General features: G+C 36.6%; 2 protein-coding genes across 2 annotated transcripts in view; both read left to right on the top strand.

The window, feature by feature from the left end:
- The first annotated feature begins 1,130 nt into the window (after positions 1-1,130).
- LOC144442093 (uncharacterized) lies at positions 1,131-2,870 on the top strand. The gene has a single exon (XM_078131363.1). It carries the CDS (start codon positions 1,131-1,133, stop codon positions 2,868-2,870), a length of 1,740 nt encoding a protein of 579 aa, XP_077987489.1.
- Positions 2,871-12,165: 9,295 nt separating this feature from the next.
- LOC144442092 (uncharacterized) overlaps positions 12,166-20,685 on the top strand; it is a 386,503-nt gene continuing 377,983 nt past the window's right edge. Inside the window, 3 exon segments of the mRNA XM_078131362.1 lie at positions 12,166-12,513; positions 12,766-13,101; positions 13,184-13,468. Of these exon segments, the coding sequence (XP_077987488.1) occupies positions 12,353-12,513; positions 12,766-13,101; positions 13,184-13,468 (782 nt within the window). The 5' untranslated portion in view covers positions 12,166-12,352.

Genomic DNA, 20,685 nt, shown 5'->3' with positions numbered 1-20,685 from the left:
TACGATATTACCCCGATATTTTCCTAAGAAAACGGCATTCGCAAGCCAGGGCGACAATCTAAGCAATAATACATGCCCCTGTGAGCAGGACTACAATAATTGTAGCGTTTGTTGTGATTTTGAGGGCTTTTTCCTCTGTTTTTGTGCCTTTATTCGTTCTGGTGTTTGATTTGGGTTAATCATGAGAATGAAAGAAGGCACAAAAACATAATGAAAAAGCCCTCAAAATCACAGCAAACTCTAGTATTATTGCAGCTACTGGTGTAGTTACTTACTGTAGTTGGACATGATACTGGCAATGTCCCTCAATTAATGTCAGAAATCGAGTCCCGGCGTGAAACATGACAATTCCAAATGGTGTACAGGACTCGAATAATGTCACTGGTGGAGAAGGTGAGGCACATTGTCCTGTCCTGACTTTCCTTGTCTGAAAGGACTATCTCCTCATATACATCCATGCTACAAATTACATGTACATGTAACTGAGTAAAAGTAGCGAATTGCCACTTCATGTTGATAGTCCCTTGTAGCATGTGTTGCGGGTTTTTAGGCTACGGTCAGAATTTACAGTGAGGGAGGGGTGAGAAAATAATTGCAGCCCCCCCCCCTTCACACACTCAAAAAATGGCACCCCCTGGCCCGAGATGAACCCATAAATTTTTGTAGCTTCCCTTCCCCTTGCACTCCCAATGTTTTTTGTGGCCCCTCCCCACCATAATCCAGACCACAGCCTTAGTGCCCTTAGATCTAGTGTCTCCCACTAGTTCCCAGTGCTGTTGATGTTATACTCAGAAAAGGGTACAAGTTTAATTCTGCAAGTGCCAGCAACAAATGCTGCAAGCCATACAGGATTTTGTATAATTCAAGAGTATTTATGCTGTTTTCAACAGATTATCATCAGATTTGAGTTGTATCTGTTAATAGAATTGTTACAGAAACTAAATAGTTATTATAGGGTTAATGTACACACACCAAATGATATGCATGACTATACTTTTTGTATTATGTAATATGATCTGAATTTACATGTCGCAAGACTAACCAATAATACAGTTGATTTTCAAAACTTATATTTTCCATTTTAACAGGTACTTGACTTGTTTGGTTAATCATACTACTTTTCTCAAGACATGGACAAAATTATTGTCAAGATAGAAGATTCTACAAACACCGATCCACTTCACAGTCATCAAGAAAATGGTATCATGTGTAATGTGGTAGATTCCTCTTATTGTCCTAGTGAACCTATCTCAGTCAAATATGAAGAACAGACACAAGTGAAAGAGAAGATAACAGTACAACATGAAGACTACGTAAACAATAGAAGTCAATGTGATGCCAGTAGATATGATTTGATAAATATGCATTATTCAAATGAACTGAGGCCAGTCAGCACTGACACCATATTAAAGCTGGATACAAGAAATATCTTTTCCAATGACAAAGTGAAGGAGGATATACAAGTAAAGATAGAAGACGAGGAACATGTTAGTGACACAGCTTATAGTTACTGGAAAGTAACCGGTGAAGAATCAACAAATAATGGAGAACACTGTCCTGACCAAACTATCAATGTCAAGGCTGCTGAACAACTATCTGGAGGAGTAGACTCAGAGAACAACTTGTCCACACTAGGACAAGAAAATTGTATGAATGTATCTGAGAATCCCTTCCCTATTCAGATAGAGCAAGTAGATTTTACTTGTGGTCAAATACCAGAAGATGAACATGATAAGAATGTGAACCAGAAACTTAATTTACATAGGACTTATGGAAACTGTTCAAGTATTCAAACAGAGTGTGATGAAACTGTTTGTGAGACTCACTCGGGAAAAGCCAACATAGAGACTACCTCATGTGATTATCAATCCCAAATCCAAATTGACATACCTGGTACAAATGTTAATGATACAAGTCATCATGTGAATGCATATACAGTAGACAAAACTAAGAAGAGGCCACTTTGTTATAGAGAGTTTTACCTTGGTTGCTATGACAAAAAACATGTCGGGACCCACACAAATGAATGCCCATATGCATGTACAGAGTGTGGTAAAGACTTTAATCAAAACGCCAGTCTGAAAAGACACATGATGATCCATACAAATGAAAGACCATATGTGTGTAAAGAATGTGGTAAAGGATTTAGTCAACAAAACAATCTGAAGGCACACATGAGGATTCATGGAAATGAAATACCGTTTTTGTGTAAAGAATGTGGTAAAGGGTTTAAGCATAGAAGGAGTCTAATAAGACACACAGTTATCCATTCAAATGAAAGACCATATGTATGTAAAGAGTGTGGTAAAGGGTTTAATGAAAATGGTAATCTGAAAACACACATGAGGATTCACACAAATGAAAGACCATTTCTGTGTAAAGAGTGTGGTAAAGGATTTAAAGGCAGGCGTAATCTATTACGGCATATGATAATCCATTCTAGTGAAAGACCATTTGTATGTAAAGAATGTGGTAAAGGATTTACACGCAGAACTAGTCTTATAACGCACATAAGAATCCACACAAATGAAAGACCATATGTGTGTAAAGAATGTGGTAAAGGGTTTCATCAAAGTAGTAGTCTGAAGATACACATGAGGATTCACACAAATGAAAGACCATATGTGTGTAAAGAATGTGGTAAAGGGTTTAAGCATAGAATGAGTCTGCTAAGGCACACGATTATACATACAAATGAAAAACCATTTGTATGTAAAGACTGTTGCAAGGGATTTGCTCATGCTAGTGATCTGAAAGAGCATTTGAGGATCCACACAAATGAAAGACCATATGTGTGTAAAGAATGTGGTAAAACGTTTACTCACAATAGGACTTTAAAAGCACATGCAAGGCGGATCCACACAACTTAAAGTGTACATGCAAAGGTTGATAATTTTTTTCATAATTATGTTTATTTTGCCATAAAAATAAATGAAATTGCATTCATACCTCTAAATATTGTTCGCATTGGCAAGAAAGTCGCAAATCCCGTGCTTTGACTAACTTCTAAGCCTTTGTGTAATGTTTACTTATGAATTACTAATTACGCTTGCCATATAGTATTATCTGTAACTGTACATATTGTGGTGTACCAGTTTAGTCTTCCGACAACAATGGTTCCTTGGTGTTTTGTCGGCAGCACCCACAGTGAAACGATCACCCTACACACATTTCCGAGTGATATAACTGAGTAGGTAATAATGGGTGAAGGCAGTTGAAACCACGCGTAAAAACTGGACAGTGACGCCATACAGTGAAAACTGGTAAATGCTACCTGGGCCTGGATTCTCCACGCCACCGGTGTAGCCATGATCGAAGCGAAAAAAAAGAAAACAAATAAAATAATTTGAAATGATGTTTTTAAGAAAGCAAGTTAGCTTCATAAAATATTTTCAGTACGATAGCATTTTTCGGAAACAATGCGTAGTCCGATTGTATGTTTTGATTTCCATGTTGCTGGGAGTCGATCGTTTTCATTGTGATACATCACATGTACATCATCGCAATCATATCAAAGTAAAAAGATGCAACGCTCATTATAATGTTGCTATTTTTGTTTCCATTGTTTTGTCTACCTGAACAATTACTGTGTCATGCCAATCACATGTCCAAAGTGAATGGACACAGCAAAGTACAGTCAACACTAAGCTTCACGCTCCCAGGTCAAATAACTTCCACAACGTAAGACATGTCTATCCATAAAAAACTCAAACAAAAATGGTCGAAGACAATACGCAATACACTAGTACAGCCGGCTTCAGTGAACACGGGCTGTGCTTTGAAAGAAGATGAAACCACTTCATGTCACTGTGTGGATGGTAATGAACGCAGTAAAAAATGAAATAAAGTGTGTGTACACATAGCTTTCAAGAGGGATGGTTATCCAACAAATGTTCTGCTCTAACGAATTTGTGTGTCTATTTTCATGAAGATTTTGAATGGTCATACAAATGTAGATCGAATGTACTGTTATGACACATGCTACATCTGAACAACTTGAGAAAATATTATGGGGAACTCTTGAAGCCATTCTCATCCGATCTCTGTTTGTTTGATGGGTACGGAAATATTAGATAATTTTCATTTCGATTAGATTGTCTGCAGGAGCTGTTTTCCACCGATTGAATAGTTATGTCAATAAAGGATGGTGATAACAGCCTTCACTTTATGTAAACAACACGGCTTCACTAGGACACATAAACATATGGTCCATGTTGCAGTACAAGACAGCAAGGCATAGTCAGAAAACAAGCACTAAACTTTCATGATGGATATTTAAACACAGGTATACTACTACATATAATGTGTACTAGCCATGACTACATTTGTCAGTGAAATTTACATTGGAAAAAACCTTGTAAAGCAGTGACATTCAGTCTCTGTGGTTGACCACACCTTCCTCACTCATTCACTACCAGAGGAACTTTCATTACTGCTAGTGGTTGGTTTGAATGAATTTGGCTAAATCACACCATCAGATGTTAATGCTGGAGTGTATTGCTCTACGCTACCAATATTTAACGAACGTCGGGTTCTGGCGAAACGGGTTGTGAAGTTGACCTTCTGGTTCGACCATAATGGCTTTGCATGTAAAGATACACTGATGAACGCGTTTGTGTTCCTGCAGTGACGTCATAAAGTTCCAAACACTGTCCTATCCATATGCAAATGAGAGGTACTTACCTGAAGGTGCTCTGTGGCTGAGCCGAGAGTGTCTCATTCTTCGCGCAATTTCTCGTGTTAGAATTATATTGTACTATTACAAACTCGATTTCCTTTATTTTTATGGCAAAATAAACTTAATTACGAAAAAAATCATGAACCTTTGCATGTACACTTTAAAGACCCTTTGTATGTAAAGACTGTGGTAAAGGATTTAATAAACATGGTCTGGTGAAACACACTAATGCACACAAATGAAAGAACATTTGTGTGTAACTGTAAGGAGTGTGACAAAGAGTTTAATCAAAGTGACAGTCTGAAGAAATGTATGAAGATATGAAATGAGCAATGGAAGACCATTTGTACATGTGTAAAAGAATGTGAAAGGGTGTAACTCAAAGTAGAACTCACATAATATGTTTGAAGGAACACATTATGTTAAAGTGTGGCTTAAACTCATAAACTCCTACTTTAATGCCCATAACATTATTATTTGCATCTTTACATTACACATTCCGAAAATAAGAGAGATACAAATGTACAATGAGGGATTTTAGTAGTTGACATTTCCTTAATCTCCTTGGCATGGATGTGAAGGCAATCATAGTAAATGAGAAACTTGTGCACAAATGAGGAAACATTATTTCATGACTGACTTTGCACATGTGTGTGTGTGTGTTGGGGGGGGGGGGGGGGGGGCTTCAAAAATTCTTTGGTTCATATCAGATGGTCATTTTTAGTACAACTGAACTGATAAGGTTCAGTAGTGCTATAGGCATGGCAAAGTGTCTGTGCCTCTGTGTGTGTGTGTGTGTGTGTGTGTGTGTGTGTGTGTGTGTGTGTGTGTGTGTGTGTGTGTGTGTGTGTGTGTGTGTAAACAACTTTAAAGTGAAAAACTGCCTAAATGATTGCCATGATATATAGTAGGTGTATTACCTTGGGTGTCCCGTTTGGAAATTGTTCAAATCAAAATGATCTTACCATCGGTGTGAGGTTTGGTTAAAAACATGTGAATTTTGGTCAAAAAACTGAAACTCAAAAACTACTTGGCAGATAGGTTTGAAATTTGGTGGGCACATTCTTAAGGCAAATTATTTTTGACCGAAATAATTTCTCCGTACACAGCTTCAGCGCCATGCCTATAGCCTTTGAACCTCTAAACCTTTCTTCAGTTGTGCTAAAAAAACTCATAAAGAACATAAAGTTTCTGTGTATAAACTTGTACAGGGTAAATCATTATACTGAAAAAAAGAAGATAACAATTTCATGCACAATAACAAGTTACAAGAGCAACATACTTCATGACTTCCAACCCCGTGCCAACATAAAAAAAGCTGTATGCTTCAAAACAATTACATGATGAAGTTGCTATATGATTTTGCAGAGAAATATATTGTCAGCATAAGTGTTGTCAAAAACTACATTGAACATCTAAAAAATCTGCAGAGACAGAGAAAATTAAAAAGAGAAAAATTAGGCATAATATCCACTCACATAATAGGAACACCAGAATTTAGATCTAGAAAAATGACTGCAAACTGCAGAAAACCAAAGGAGTGCCCTCTCGCAGGAAAATGCCTCATAAAAAGCGTTGTTTACAAAGCAACAGTCACCACTAACCAAGATCACAAATCATACATAGGCGTTAGTGACACAGAATTCAAAAGCAGGTTTAACAACCACAAGTCTTCATTTAAACTTGATCACAAGAAGAAAGACACTGCACTCAGTAAATACATTTGGCACCTAAAAGACAGCAACATTAATTACGACGTACACTGGTCAGTTCTCAAGCAGGCTTCCTCATACTCTAACGTTACCAAACGATGTCAACTATGCCTCTGGGAAAAAATATTTTATTATAACTGCCGACAAATCAACGAACTTGAACAGCAGAACTGAATTAATCAGTAAATGCCGGCACGCTAACAAGTTCTTACTTAATAATACGTAACCTTTGTTGTCAATCTTTTTGTGTACACACAGCCGTCAGTGAACACACATAAGTTATGTACATAATGCAGGATGTATAGCTAACGAATACTATTAAACCACACTATTACACCTGACGATCCTTCGGGTGAAACGGTCCGTAGTGTAATTCCACTATGTAATATCAGACTCGTCTTCTTTCATTTTTATGTATATATATATATATATATATATATATATATATATATATATATATATATATATATATATATATATATATATATATATATATATATATATATATATATATATATATATATATATATAGTTGTCTGATGATCGCACTATGCGTGAAACTCCGAGTTACAACCAAGAAAGAGTTCCAGAACCACCAAAACTATATATATATATATATATATATATATATATATATATATATATATATATATATATATATATATATATATATATATATATATATATATATATATATATATATATATATATATATATATATATATATATATATATTTTTAAACATTTACAAACATGAAGGACAGAGTAATATATTATTATCGGTCTTGTTTGTCAATGTTGATATTATTTCTTCTAGTCTTCCAGTTCTTCGTATGTATGACAAGGCTGTAAGATACGTAGTGACGTTCCGCCCTCACCGGCCTCCTCTCACTTTGTGGAGGGGTTGGCAGATGTGTGAGGGCGCCCCGTCAAGGCGTACCTTATAGACTAATGTATGACCTACTTTGGACCAAGATCATATGAAAGGTCATCGCTTGGGGGCGTTATGCAATATGCCTCTCCACATACATATTCATGCACTCACCAACTCTGCGACTCTTCCGAAGGAAATTTGAGCGATTGCTGATCAACAAGGCATTTTGTCACCAGGTATGTTCAAACTTAGAATTTCCACGCAGCTGTTGAGAGAGTTCGTGTTCAACAGTATCCAACATTTCATAAGTAAAGGGCTGCCAGTAAAATGTAAACAGTATAGTAGACAATACAATAGTCGACCAATAGTGACATTAGTACTGTGATAGGGTCCTACTAATTTAACCGGTCCTACTGACTGCCCGGGAGATATTTGCCCGGGAACAAACTGGTGGCTAAATGGCACTCAAAAGTCGATATTTATGTGCATTGGCCCACTTCGAATTAACCAAAATTTAGTGGATTCAAGCCCCCGATTGCTGCTTTTCCAGTCTTAAATTTTCTAACGTGTTACAGACATTGCATATGGCTACTGCCCGGGACACATATTTAGACGTCTAATCGATATCAAAAGTTGATTCGTAAATAAACCAGAATGTTACGAACCCTATCTAACCTATGATCATTCAAGTCTTCTTTTATCGTTTTTCAGGCTAAAAACCGTTCGTTCACCTAGATCTCTGTACTGTACAGTCTATCTGCGCCATCTTGTTTCCTGGAATATGTAGAAGGGGGGCTTAGCCTTAGTAACGGCCTTAAATTGCCCACGTAACCATGACGCCCGTGTGAGAGAAATTTACACGGAAATTATTGTCACGCGATAATATATCATACATGTGACTGAATGTATCAATATACTACTAGATTAAATCATATCATATCAATGTTGTTGAATACGATATGTATTCAAAGATACAATACTTGCTATTGTAGGGTTTCTCTCACACAGGATAACCAGGCGTGCCAGAGGCAGCGCAGAGAGGTAGTGCAATTTTTTTCAATACAAGTAGGTGGACACGTAGGCCTATATGTTCTGCATCTTTAATAATAACAGTTAACTGTGATACAAGTTAACATTGTCTTCACACATTTTCCTACATTCAGTCAAATCATACGTTATTTTCACATTTGACCATGCATGTTAATATCTAGACTTTATTACAGGTTTATCTACTCTCGCCTCAACGACGCTGACCTCTACAATTATTTTCATTTGGAAATGTCCAAAACAAAATGGTTATCCTCGGTGAAATTTTACCTAGATTAACCCCCCCCCCCCCCATATTTCCATATCCATAAATAACTGGCGTTAACGTTGTTTCCTAAGATTGTACCTCAATAACACCATTAAAACTATATAGATGTACAGTATAGATACTTAGAAGGGCATAGCTACAAAATTGTATAATTTCAAGAATTAAAAACTGACATTTTGGGACCGACAATTGCCGTCGTGGTCACCCATACAAACCGGCGCTTAGTAATGGCGTTCCTAAGATAGGGGAGGGGACATATATCAAGTGCCCGGGGAACTTTGAAATTGCGGAAGGGTAATACATTTAAAACTATATCAATATACATGGCTCAGGCATCTCTTTTTGGAGTATGTAAATGGTGGCCCTGAAAAGGGCCGTTTGGTTTGTGTACCTAACATTACGATTGAGTACATTCCACTGAAGTTTACATAGGAAGCTTGTCTGCAAAAACTCCCAAATGTTCTTCATCTACACACATCATCCAGTCTGTCTCCAAGCCTGTCTAAAGTCTATCAATACTGTACAGTACAGAGATCTAGGTATAGATCTAGGTATCTAGGTATACTGTACAGTACAGAGATCTAGGTGAACGAACGGTTTTTAGCCTGAAAAATGATAAAAGAAGACTTGAATGATCGTAACTTAGGTTAGATAGGGTTCGTAACATTCTAGTTTATTTACGAATCGACTTTTGATATCGATTAGACATCTAAATTTGGCGCGGGCAGGCCAGATGTGTCCCGGGCAGTAATATATGCAGTAGCCATGCAATGTCTGTAACACGCTAGAAAATTTATAACTGGAAAAGCATCAATCAGGGGCGTGAATCCACTAAATTTTGGTCAATATATATTCGAAGTGGGCCAATGCACATAAATATCGACTTTTGAGTGCCATTTGGCCACCAGTTTGCTCCCGTGCACTTCTTGTATCTCCCGGGCAGTAATTAGTAGGACCGCTGTGATATGCTGGCAGTCTACCTCACAACACAGATAAGTAATTCTGTGATCACAACAATACACAGACTGTCAACAGTCATCTTGACTTTTTTCGTAATTTATCTTTAATACTATTGTCGCTGTTTATACCCACTGGACTTTTATTTCTATGAATATTCATGAGTGTCCTCGTTCATGGAATGTCTAACTCAGATGCCTGGTTAACCACTAGGGAGCATTTTAGGAGATAGTACTAGATTATATTTTATGTGTTCAAATCCTCAGTGAGTAAGTGCGCGTTCTGTATGTCCATTGTACATGTTGACTATAAGATTGTATGTTATAGGTTATGTATTTGTGTTGTGAATTATATTTATTGATTCATATTTTGTGTTATACGTTGTTGTTAACATTGTTGCCCTTTCTGATGAACTCATTACATTTGTATATAGTCATACGTCATACATAATCAACCAATCAGCACGCAGCCCGACGATAAGGCAGACGATCAAATCAAATTTCTTGTGTGATGTAAGTTTCAGTTACAAGATGGAACACGCATGCATATAAAGAACAGAGTTTCCAGTGTATACTACTACTTGCTTGTATTGTCATTTCTATTACTGCTGTTTTCCGAACCCCCTTTGCTATTGTGAGTCATCCACAATTTGTACACAATTAGTATTTAAATAAAACATATTTCAGAAGTTTTAGGAATATGACAAAATATAATCTGCATCTGAATACAGTCTAAACAATAGCATAGCCTGTCTAGCCATAACAGGAGACGCCAGTCACTACTCTAGAAATAGACACATTGTCGGAAATACTTTCACCAGCTAAAGTGTGAATTATATATTCATGACAGTACAATGCATTTTTTATTTTAACAGATACTTGATCTGTTGCTGATAATACTACTGTTCTCAAGAGATGGAGAAAATTATAGTCAAGGAAGAAGATTCTACAAACAATGATCCACTTCACAGTCATCAATAAAATGGTATCATGTGTAATGTGGTAAATCCCTCTTACTGTCCTAGTGAACCTATCTCAGTCAAATATGAAGAACAATATACAAACAACCACTCTCTTCACAGTCATCAAGAAAACAGTATCATGTGTAATGTAGATGCCCCCTACTCTCCTAGTGAACCTATCTCGATCAAAGATGAAGAGCAGACACAAGTGAAAGAGAAGATAACAGTACAACATGTAGACTACGTAAACAATAAGAGTCAATGTGATGCCAGTAGATGTGATTCCAATGACAAAGTGAAGGAGGATATACAAGTAAAGATAGAAGATGAGGAAGATGTTATTAACACTGCTTATAGTTACTGGAAAGTAATCGGTGAAGAATTAAAAAATAATGGAGAACACTGTCCTAACCAAACTATCAATGTCAAGGCTGCTGAACAACTATCTGGAGGAGTAGACTCAGAGAACAACTTGCCCACAGTAGGACAAGAAAATTGTATGAATGGACCTGAGAATCCCTTCCCTATTCAGATAGAGCAAGTAGATTTTACTTGTAGTCTAATACCAGAAGATAATCATGATAAGAATGTGAACCAGAAACTTAATTTACATAGGACAGATGGAAACTGTTCAAGTATTCAAACAGAGTGTGATGAAACTGTTTGGGAGACTCACTCGGGAAAAGCCAACATAGAGACTACCTCATGTGATTATCAATCCCAAATCCAAATTGACATACCTGGTACAAATGTTAATGATACAAGTCATCATGTGAATGCATATACAGTAGACAAAACTAAGAATAGACTGCTTTGTTACCATACTTGTTATGAGAAAAAACATGTAAGGATACATACAAATGAAAACAGTAATCTGAAGACACACAATGAAAGACCATATGTGTGTAAAGAATGTGGTAAAGGGTTTACTATGACTTCACATCTGAAGAAACACATGACAATACACACAAAAGAAAGACCACATGTGTGTAAAGAATGTGGTAAAGGGTTTACTATGACTTCACATCTGAAGATACACATGGGAATCCACATAAAAGAAAGACCATATGTGCGTAAAGAATGTGGTAAAGGGTTTACTATGACTTCAAATCTGAAGGCACACATGAAGATTCACACAAATGAAAGACCATATGTGTGCAAAGAATGTGGTAAATGGTTTACTATGACTTCACATCTGAAGAGACACATGGCAATCCACACAAATGAGAGACCACATGTGTGTAAAGAATGTGGTAAAGGGTTTACTATGACTTCACATCTGAAGATACACATGGGAATCCACATAAAAGAAAGACCATATGTGCGTAAAGAATGTGGTAAAGGGTTTACTATGACTTCAAATCTGAAGGCACACATGAAGATTCACACAAATGAAAGACCATATGTGTGCAAAGAATGTGGTAAATGGTTTACTATGACTTCACATCTGAAGAGACACATGGCAATCCACACAAATGAGAGACCACATGTGTGTAAAGAATGTGGTAAAGGGTTTACTATGACTTCACATCTGAAGATACACATGAGAATCCACTCAAAAGAAAGACCATATGTGCGTAAAGAATGTGGTAAAGGGTTTACTATGACTTCAAATCTGAAGACACACATGAAGATCCACACAAATGAAAGACCACATGTGTGTAAAGAATGTGGTAAAGGATTTACTTGGACTTCACATCTGAAGAGACACATGACAATCCACACACATGATAGCCCATATGTATGTAAAGAGTGTGGTAAAGGATTTAATTTGGCTTCACATCTGAAGAGACACATGACAATCCACACAAATGATAGCCCATATGTGTGTAAAAAATGTGGTAAAGGATTTAGTATGACTTCAAATCTGAAGGAACACATGAAGATCCACACCAATGAAAGAGCATATATGTGTGAAATATGTGGTAAAATGTTTAATCGAAATAGTACTCTGAATAGACACATGAGGATCCACACAAATGAAAGACCATATGTGTGTAAAGAATGTGGTAAAGGGTTTCAACAAAATATTAATCTGAAGAGACACATGATGAATCACACAAATGAAAGACCACACATGTGTGAAAAATGTGGTAAAAGGTTTACTACAACTTCACATCTGAAAGCACACATGAGGATCCACACAAATGAAAGACCATATGTGAGTAAAGAATGTGGTAAAATGTTTCAACAAAATATTAATCTGAAGAGACACATGATGAATCACACAAATGAAAGACCACACATGTGTGAAAAATGTGGTAAAAGGTTTACTATGGCTTCACATCTGAAGATACACATGAGAATCCACTCAAAAGAAAGACCTTATGTGTGTAAAGAATGTGGTAAAGGGTTTAATCGAAATAGTAATCTGAAGACACACATGAGAATTCACACAAATGAAAGACCACATGTGTGTAAAGAATGTGGTAGAGGATTTAATGTGACTTCGTATCTGAAGACACACATGAGAATTCACACAAATGAAAGACCATTTGTGTGTAAAGAATGTGGTAAAGGGTTTAATCTAAAAAATACTCTGAAGGCACACATAAGGATCCACACAAATGAAAGACCATATGTGTGTAAAGAATGTGGTAAAGGGTTTAATCAAAATAGTAATCTGAAGAGACACATGATGAATCACACAAATGAAAGACCACACGTGTGAAAAATGTGGTAAAAGGTTTACTACGACTTCACATCTGAAAGCACACATGAGGATCCACACAAATGAAAGACCATATGTGAGTAAAGAATGTGGTAAAGGGTTTAATCAAAATAGTAATCTGAAGGAACACATGAGAATCCACACAAATGAAAGCCCGTATGTGTGTAAAGAATGTGGTAAAGGGTTTACTATGGCTTCAAATCTGAAGGCACACATGAGGATTAACACAAATGAAAGACCATTTGTGTGTAAAGAATGTGGTAAAGGTTTTAATCGAAATAGTAATCTGAAGACACACATGTTGAGCCACACAAATGAAAGACCTTATGTGTGTACTAAAGAATGTGGTAAAAGGTTTACTCACAGTAGCACTTTAAAAGCACATGCAAAGTGGAACCACAAAACTTAAAAGACTTTTGGTGTGTGAAATGTAGCAAAGGATTTAATAAACATGGTCTGGTGAAACACAGTAGTGCCCACAAATGAAAGAACATTTGTGTGTAACTGTAAGGAGTGTGACAAAGAGTTTAATCAAATTGACAGTCTGAAGAACCGTATGAGGATATGAAATGAGCAATGGAAGACCATTTGTACATGTGTGAAAGAATGTGAAAGGGTGTAACTCAAAGTAGAACTCACAAAACACGTTTGAAGGAACACATTATAGTAAATAAAGTGTGCCCAGGGATACCGATGTGATAAATCTTACATACTATATTAAAGTTACTGCATTTACTAAAGTCTAAAGTTGTGGATGAGGTGTTTATTTTAGAAGTCAAAATTGTTGGTATTAGACTTGTGAGATATATTGCAAATCAATTTTTGAATAATGACATTCATTTACATGTAATGCAAGTAATGATCATTATACCATGGCCACATGCACACAGTACAGGCTATATTTGATGCTAGTGTTTACTTAGTTCTAGCCTAGACACTTGCTTGGATTGACTCGCATCATAGTCTAGTAACTATAATGTATGTGTGGTCGTCTTCTCCAATTTCTCTCTCCACCATATACAAATGTAGTGAAATGGCTTCTTTAGCATGACATTCTGTTCTTACCTCTGACAGCAGTCGTTTAATGCTATATATATGTTCATATAAACACGTGATGACATATCATGTTGAGTTTGTTATAAACTGAATGGGTTAACCAATTGCAATCACTTGTCAGAGTTTGATGAATAACTATTGACATGTGCAGTTCATCTTTCCTCAGCAGGAGATTAGGTAAATTTTTGGTAGAATCTAATCATTTGGAGAGAGAAAGAGAAAGAGATGGTTAAAAAACTACCATGCTGATATATTTACTAGACTACAACATACTGGCTTAACAGTATATTTAGGTTCTGGGCAACATCATTTTCAACACAAACACAAACATGCATGAATGTGAACAAAACTCAAAAACAAAGTAAAATTGGAACTTAAGCAATATCTTCTAAAACCTATCTTGGGATATGATGCAATTTAGGTCAAAAATGTTATTTTTGGTCAAAAAACATTAACTCTAAAACTACTTGGCAGATTGGCCTGAACTTTGGTGGGAATGTTCTTAGGGGCATGTTAATTTAGAGTTGTTCATTACATGATGATTGTATTAATGATATGCAAATTAGGGCTAATAATGTGTCCTTTTGGTCAAAAGTCTTTAATTCCAAAACTACTGAGCAGATTGGACTGAAATTTGATGGGGATGCACCTGGGCGTGTATAGATGAAGAAATATTAAGCACATAATGATCTCATAAGTGATATGCAAATTAAGTGTACAAAATTTGAATTTTGGTCAAAATCTCAAAAAGTACTTTGTCAATGAGACTAAAACTTGGTAAGATGTTAGTAGAAGTGCAAATTTTCTGTAAAACATTTTGGCCCTAGCAGCAATGACCACGTCGTTAGCAATGACTAAATGGCAGTGTGTTTTCATCAAATAACAAGATCATCAGGAAGGCAAGTGAGTAAACATTAATAAAATATATGCAAATATCCTTAGCAACCATGACCACGCCCATAGCAACCGCCAAACGTTAGTGTATTTCACAAAGATTACAGGGATTTTTAGACAAGTGAACAAATATTCAAAAAATATATGCAAATTTACCTAGCAACAAGACCACAGGCACAGCAATAGCCAAGTGATCATGTATATTGCAAAGATAAAAACCATGATTACTAGACAATTGAATAAATATTCAAGAAATGTAAGTAAATGTGCCTAGCAACAGGACCATGCCCATAGAAACAGCCAAATGAACAGGTACATTGCAAAGATAACGATATGTATTAATAGACAATTGAATAAACATTCAAAAAATGTATGTAAATGTGCCAAGCAAATAGACCACACCCATAGCAACAGCCAAATGATCACTTATATTGCAAAGATAACAACAGGCATTAATAGATAAATAAATGAACATTTATAAAATGTATGAATTAATATTCAATGAATTATACAGTTGTGCTATAATGCCATTGGCACCATATTTCATACAATCTAATACATCACACTGCCATGACTGGTGGCAATGCTCTGTAAACATCTATTGTAGGGGCTGAGTCATCTCTGATGACTGCTTGTTAAATTCAAACCACAGGAGCAGGTGTTTACCTTGTATGTTAGCAAAATTGTTCACTTCATTTACCTACATACATTTAATTATGAGACAGTCGATATCCAAGCGAATCTGTGTGTCTGCCAAAATAGTGTAGATAATTTAGCCATGCAGTTTTTAACTGTATTAAGAGTAAATCAGGATATTGAAGACAATTTTCAAGTATTCTATGGCATTCGATAATGTGTATGGTGTGAAATTTCATGCACCTTAGTGTACTTATTTTCAAAAAAAAAGTGCTTACCGTGAGAGGAGGAGATCCATCCCACACTGTCACCACTAGCTATCATGTGGGATGCTATTTCTGCCCAAAATCAAAATCCAAGTTCTATAAAATGAAACCTTACAATATATGTGTGTGTGTGTGTGGGGGGGGGGGGGGTACAAAAAATCTTTGGTTCATATCAGAGGGCCATGTAGCATAACTGAACTAAGAAGGTTCAGTAGTGAAATAGGTATGGCAAAGTGTGTGTGTGTGTGTGTGTAAACAACTTAAAGCCAAAAACTGCTGGACTGATTGCCATGATATTTGGTGGGTGTATTACCTTGGGTGGTTAGTTGGGAAATTGTTCAAATTAAAATGATCTTACCATCGATATGTGATTTGGATAAAAAAATGTGATTTCTGGTCAAAAAACTTAAACTCAAAAACTACTGGGTAGATCAGTCTGATATTTGGTGGGAACATTCTTAGGGTGTAGATTAAGAATTGTTCACAACATGATGATTCCACCAGTGATATTAAAATTAGGGCTAACATGCGTCTTTTTGGTCAAAAATCTTTCATTCCAAAACTACCTAGCAGAGTGGGCTGACATTAAATGATCTCATGAGTGATATGCAAATTAGGTGTAAAAATGTGAATTTTGGTCAAAAACATATCCACAAGTACTTCGTCAGTGAGACTCAAACTTGGTGAGATGCTTCTAGAAGTGTTATTCTGTAGATTTTCTTGAAAACGTTTTGCTACAATTGCCTCTACCAGCCAAGACCACGCCCTTAGCAACAACCAACTGGCAGTATATTTTGGTCAAATAACATCATCTGGTAGCTAGGCAAGTGAGTAAACATTTAAAAATGTATGCAAATACCCCTAGCAACCATGACCACGCCCATAGCAACAGCAAAACAACCGTATATTTCTCAAACATAACAGGGATTCTTAGACAAGTGAAACACATTCAAAAAGTGTATGCAATTATGCCTAGCGACAAGACCATGCCCATATGCCAATCACCAAAGGGTCACATATAATGCAAAGAGAACAGTGATTAATAGACAAGGGAATAAACATTCAAAAAATGTATGTGATTGTGCCCAGCAACAAGGTCACGCCCATAGCAACTGGCAATAATAGTATATAGTGCAAAGACAACAGCAGGGATTAATAGATAACTAAATAAACATTCAAACAATGTATGCAAATGTACCAATCAACGAGACCACGTCCATAGCAACAGCCAAATGATCACGTATATTACAAAGATAACAACCAGGATTCACAGACAAGTGAACAAACATTAATAAACGTATGCAAACATAACTAGCAACATGACCCCGCACATAGCAACAGCCAAATGATCGCACATATTGCAAAGATAACAACAGGGTTGCATAGGCAACTGGATAGTTATTCAGCAAATGAACACTTATACCTACATGTAGCATGCATCAGCATGTGGGTAAATGTTTGTAAAAAAATATGTACAGTTGTGCTACAACACCTGGTTGGCGCTATTAGTGAACGTGGGGGGGGGGGGGTCTATGAAATTCTTTTGACCAAATAATTTTTCCCCCACCCTTGCCGTAAATTCTGACCCCAGCCTAAAAATTCAAACCAACAAAAAGGTATATCAACATCACAGTCACTTGTGAACTCATATTCCATTCCAGGATGGTGATATATTCTAGTCTAGGATGATCATAATACAAAATAATGACGTTATCATAGGTATTTACGATATTCAAAAAGTACCGATACGGGTCACTGTTTCAGATGAGAGGGCTCCTCTTATAAACTAAATATAATAACATCATTATTTTGTACTGTATTATGATCATCCTTGACTAGAATATCACCATCCTGGAATTCTGGAATGGCATATGAGTTCACAAGTGACTGTGATCAACACTGACTAGCACACGACACACATGAAGGACAGAGTAATATATTATTACTCTGTCGGTCGAAGTTCATATTTTTCCTTGTAGTCTTCTTTCCCTTTTCACTAAAAGCATGAAGTGTATGACTGAATGACCTACTTTGACCCTACACCATATGAAAGGTCATCGCTTTGGGGCGTTATGGAATGTGATTGTATGTTAGAAACTTATTCAATTTCATTTCCATCGCGACAAACTTTCCGCCCGTCAGATCTACACTAACTCACAAGTCGATGACATTTATTCTATAGTGATTGGTATGTTTTGAAAGTTGAATCGAAATTCTGTTCAATTTGCCATTTTTATTTCCATTGTGACAAAGTTTCCGACCGCCAGATCTACATTAAATCATAGCCCACGATATTTATTGTATGAGCTAACCCCAAACTATGGAGAATTATTTGTAATCCACTGGGGGAGAAAATGCGCAAAATAAAGCAATTAACAAACATGCATGTTGTGTATTGATAAGAATAATTTTTATTGAAATTTGTATCATAATGTTATCATGTATTTTTTTTAAAATTATTATCACTAATCAATAGAAAAAAAATTACCGCCAATGGCATTGTAGCACAACTGTACAGTTTTTAAAAATGTTTATCCATATGCATGCTAGTCCATGCTAACAATAGGTGTCCATTTACTGAATGACTATCAAGTTGCCTATCCAACCATTTACATACATTTTAAAACTATTTGTTATTTTCCGATCTCACAACTCGTTCACGACCAGACGTCACAGTTTCAGAAGTCAGTTTGTCAGATGTAACTTCACCGCCCCGGCTTCACCGTCAACACGTTTAAACCATATACTAGGTGTGAAAATGGTTCAAAGTCTTCTCGTTCAATCCTACAAACACTTATATAATTTTTAAAATGAAGGCACACACGTTTGATAAATTACAGGGATAACATCATCAGTGCTCAACACACGGAACAAATATCGTAGATAATCTCATTAATATGTGTGACCAATGTGCGCATGTACGATGACCTGTGATGACCCAATCCGGAAAGTTTGGAGATGGGAAACATTGGCGCACCATGCGTACCACACACCGTACCGCCACCGGTGCACCACATATCGCCACAGTCCAGACTGTCATGAGGGCCGGCTATGGGAAAACTCTGCGACTCTTCCGAAGGAAATTTGAGCGATTGCTGATAATCAACAAGGCATTTTGTCACCAGGTATGTTCAAACTTAGAATTTCCACGCAGCTGTTGAACATTGAGAGAGTTCGTGTTCAACAGTCATGTGTATCCGAAATTTCACAAGGGCTGCCACTAAGGGACCGGTCAGTTTCTTCGGCCCGGGGGGGGGGGTGTCACCCTGTTTTTTGGCAGTGGGGGGGGGGTCATGCTGTTTTCAAAATTGTGGATGGGGGGGGGGGGTCATTGTGTTTTGAATTGTGGTGGAAGAAAAAATCATTTTTTCTACAATGGCATATGGCCTTGTCTGAAATGTGGTACATATAAATATTTGTTCTTCTCCCTGTTTCTTACATGAATTCTTTAATATTACTTATTAGTTCAAGCATAACTATAAATAAACATATACATGTGTTACCTAGCGACCACACTAGTTACAGAACATGTCATGTAAATGCTTGGCTGTTTCACAATCAGTGTTTCACTTATATTGCACTTTGGTGTCAAAATGAACTTGAAGGTTTCGTAATGGTAATCTTCATAGATAGTTTATAAATGAAGTTAATCTAAAATGTTCCCGACTCATCACTATTAACTTACCCTAGCAACCATGACCACGCCCATAGCAACAACCAAACGGTGGTGTATTTCACAAAGATAACAGGGATTAATAGGCAATTGAATAAGCATTCAAAAAATGACGTAAATTTGCATAGCAACAAGACCATGCCCATAGCAACAGCCAAATAATCACATATATTGCAAATAGATTTGACTAGCAACAAGACCTCGCCCATAGCAACAGGCAAATGATCACATATATTGCAAAGACAATATCAGGAATTCATACACAAGTGAATAAAAACATACACAAATGTATGCAAATATATCTAACAACATGACCACGGCCATAGCAACAGCCAAATGATAGCATTTATCATAAAGATAGCAACATGGTTGGATAGGCAACTGGATAGTTATTCAGTAAATGAACACCTAATGTTAGCATGGACTAGCATATGGATAAACATTTTAAAAACTGTACAGTTGTGCTGCAACGCCATTGGCGGTATTTTTAATGTTTTAGCATCCTTCAAAATAATGTCAATGTTACCATGGGAACCGTCTTTTGTGAGTTTGCGCAAGAGAATCCAGAGGGGCAACATCAGTTTTCTGAAGGTCCAGATGTTACTCTAACCAAATACTAGTATACTGCCAAAATTACACCATACCTGCCAAAAAAATTGAACATTTCCTAACTCTGACAATAATTACGGACCCAAGAAATGTTCAGAGGTACCCCAATCCCATCGAAATTGGCAAAAGTAGCAATGCATGCAGACATCTCGCTCACATTTTCAGCATGATCTGGTCTATTTGCGTTTACATTACAGGAACTATAGCGTTTGCAGCTGAACGACAAAATGCACAAAAACAAGAAAAAGTCCTCAAAATCACAGCAAATGCTACAATTTTTGCAGCTACAATAGGTCTAATAGGTTCATTTACATGTCGCAAGACTAACCGATGAGAATATCCTATTAGTCTAGAATTGAAGCACCTTGTAGACCAAATGTTGA

The sequence above is a fragment of the Glandiceps talaboti genome, chromosome 11, assembly GCF_964340395.1.
Source record: "Glandiceps talaboti chromosome 11, keGlaTala1.1, whole genome shotgun sequence".
Classification (NCBI taxonomy): domain Eukaryota; kingdom Metazoa; phylum Hemichordata; class Enteropneusta; family Spengelidae; genus Glandiceps; species Glandiceps talaboti.
This window is presented reverse-complemented; position numbering and strand designations above follow the sequence as displayed.

Excerpts from the sequence above, each read along its gene's own strand:
- LOC144442093 (XM_078131363.1), top strand. The coding sequence starts at position 1,131 with ATGGACAAAATTATTGTCAAGATAGAAGATTCTACAAACACCGATCCA.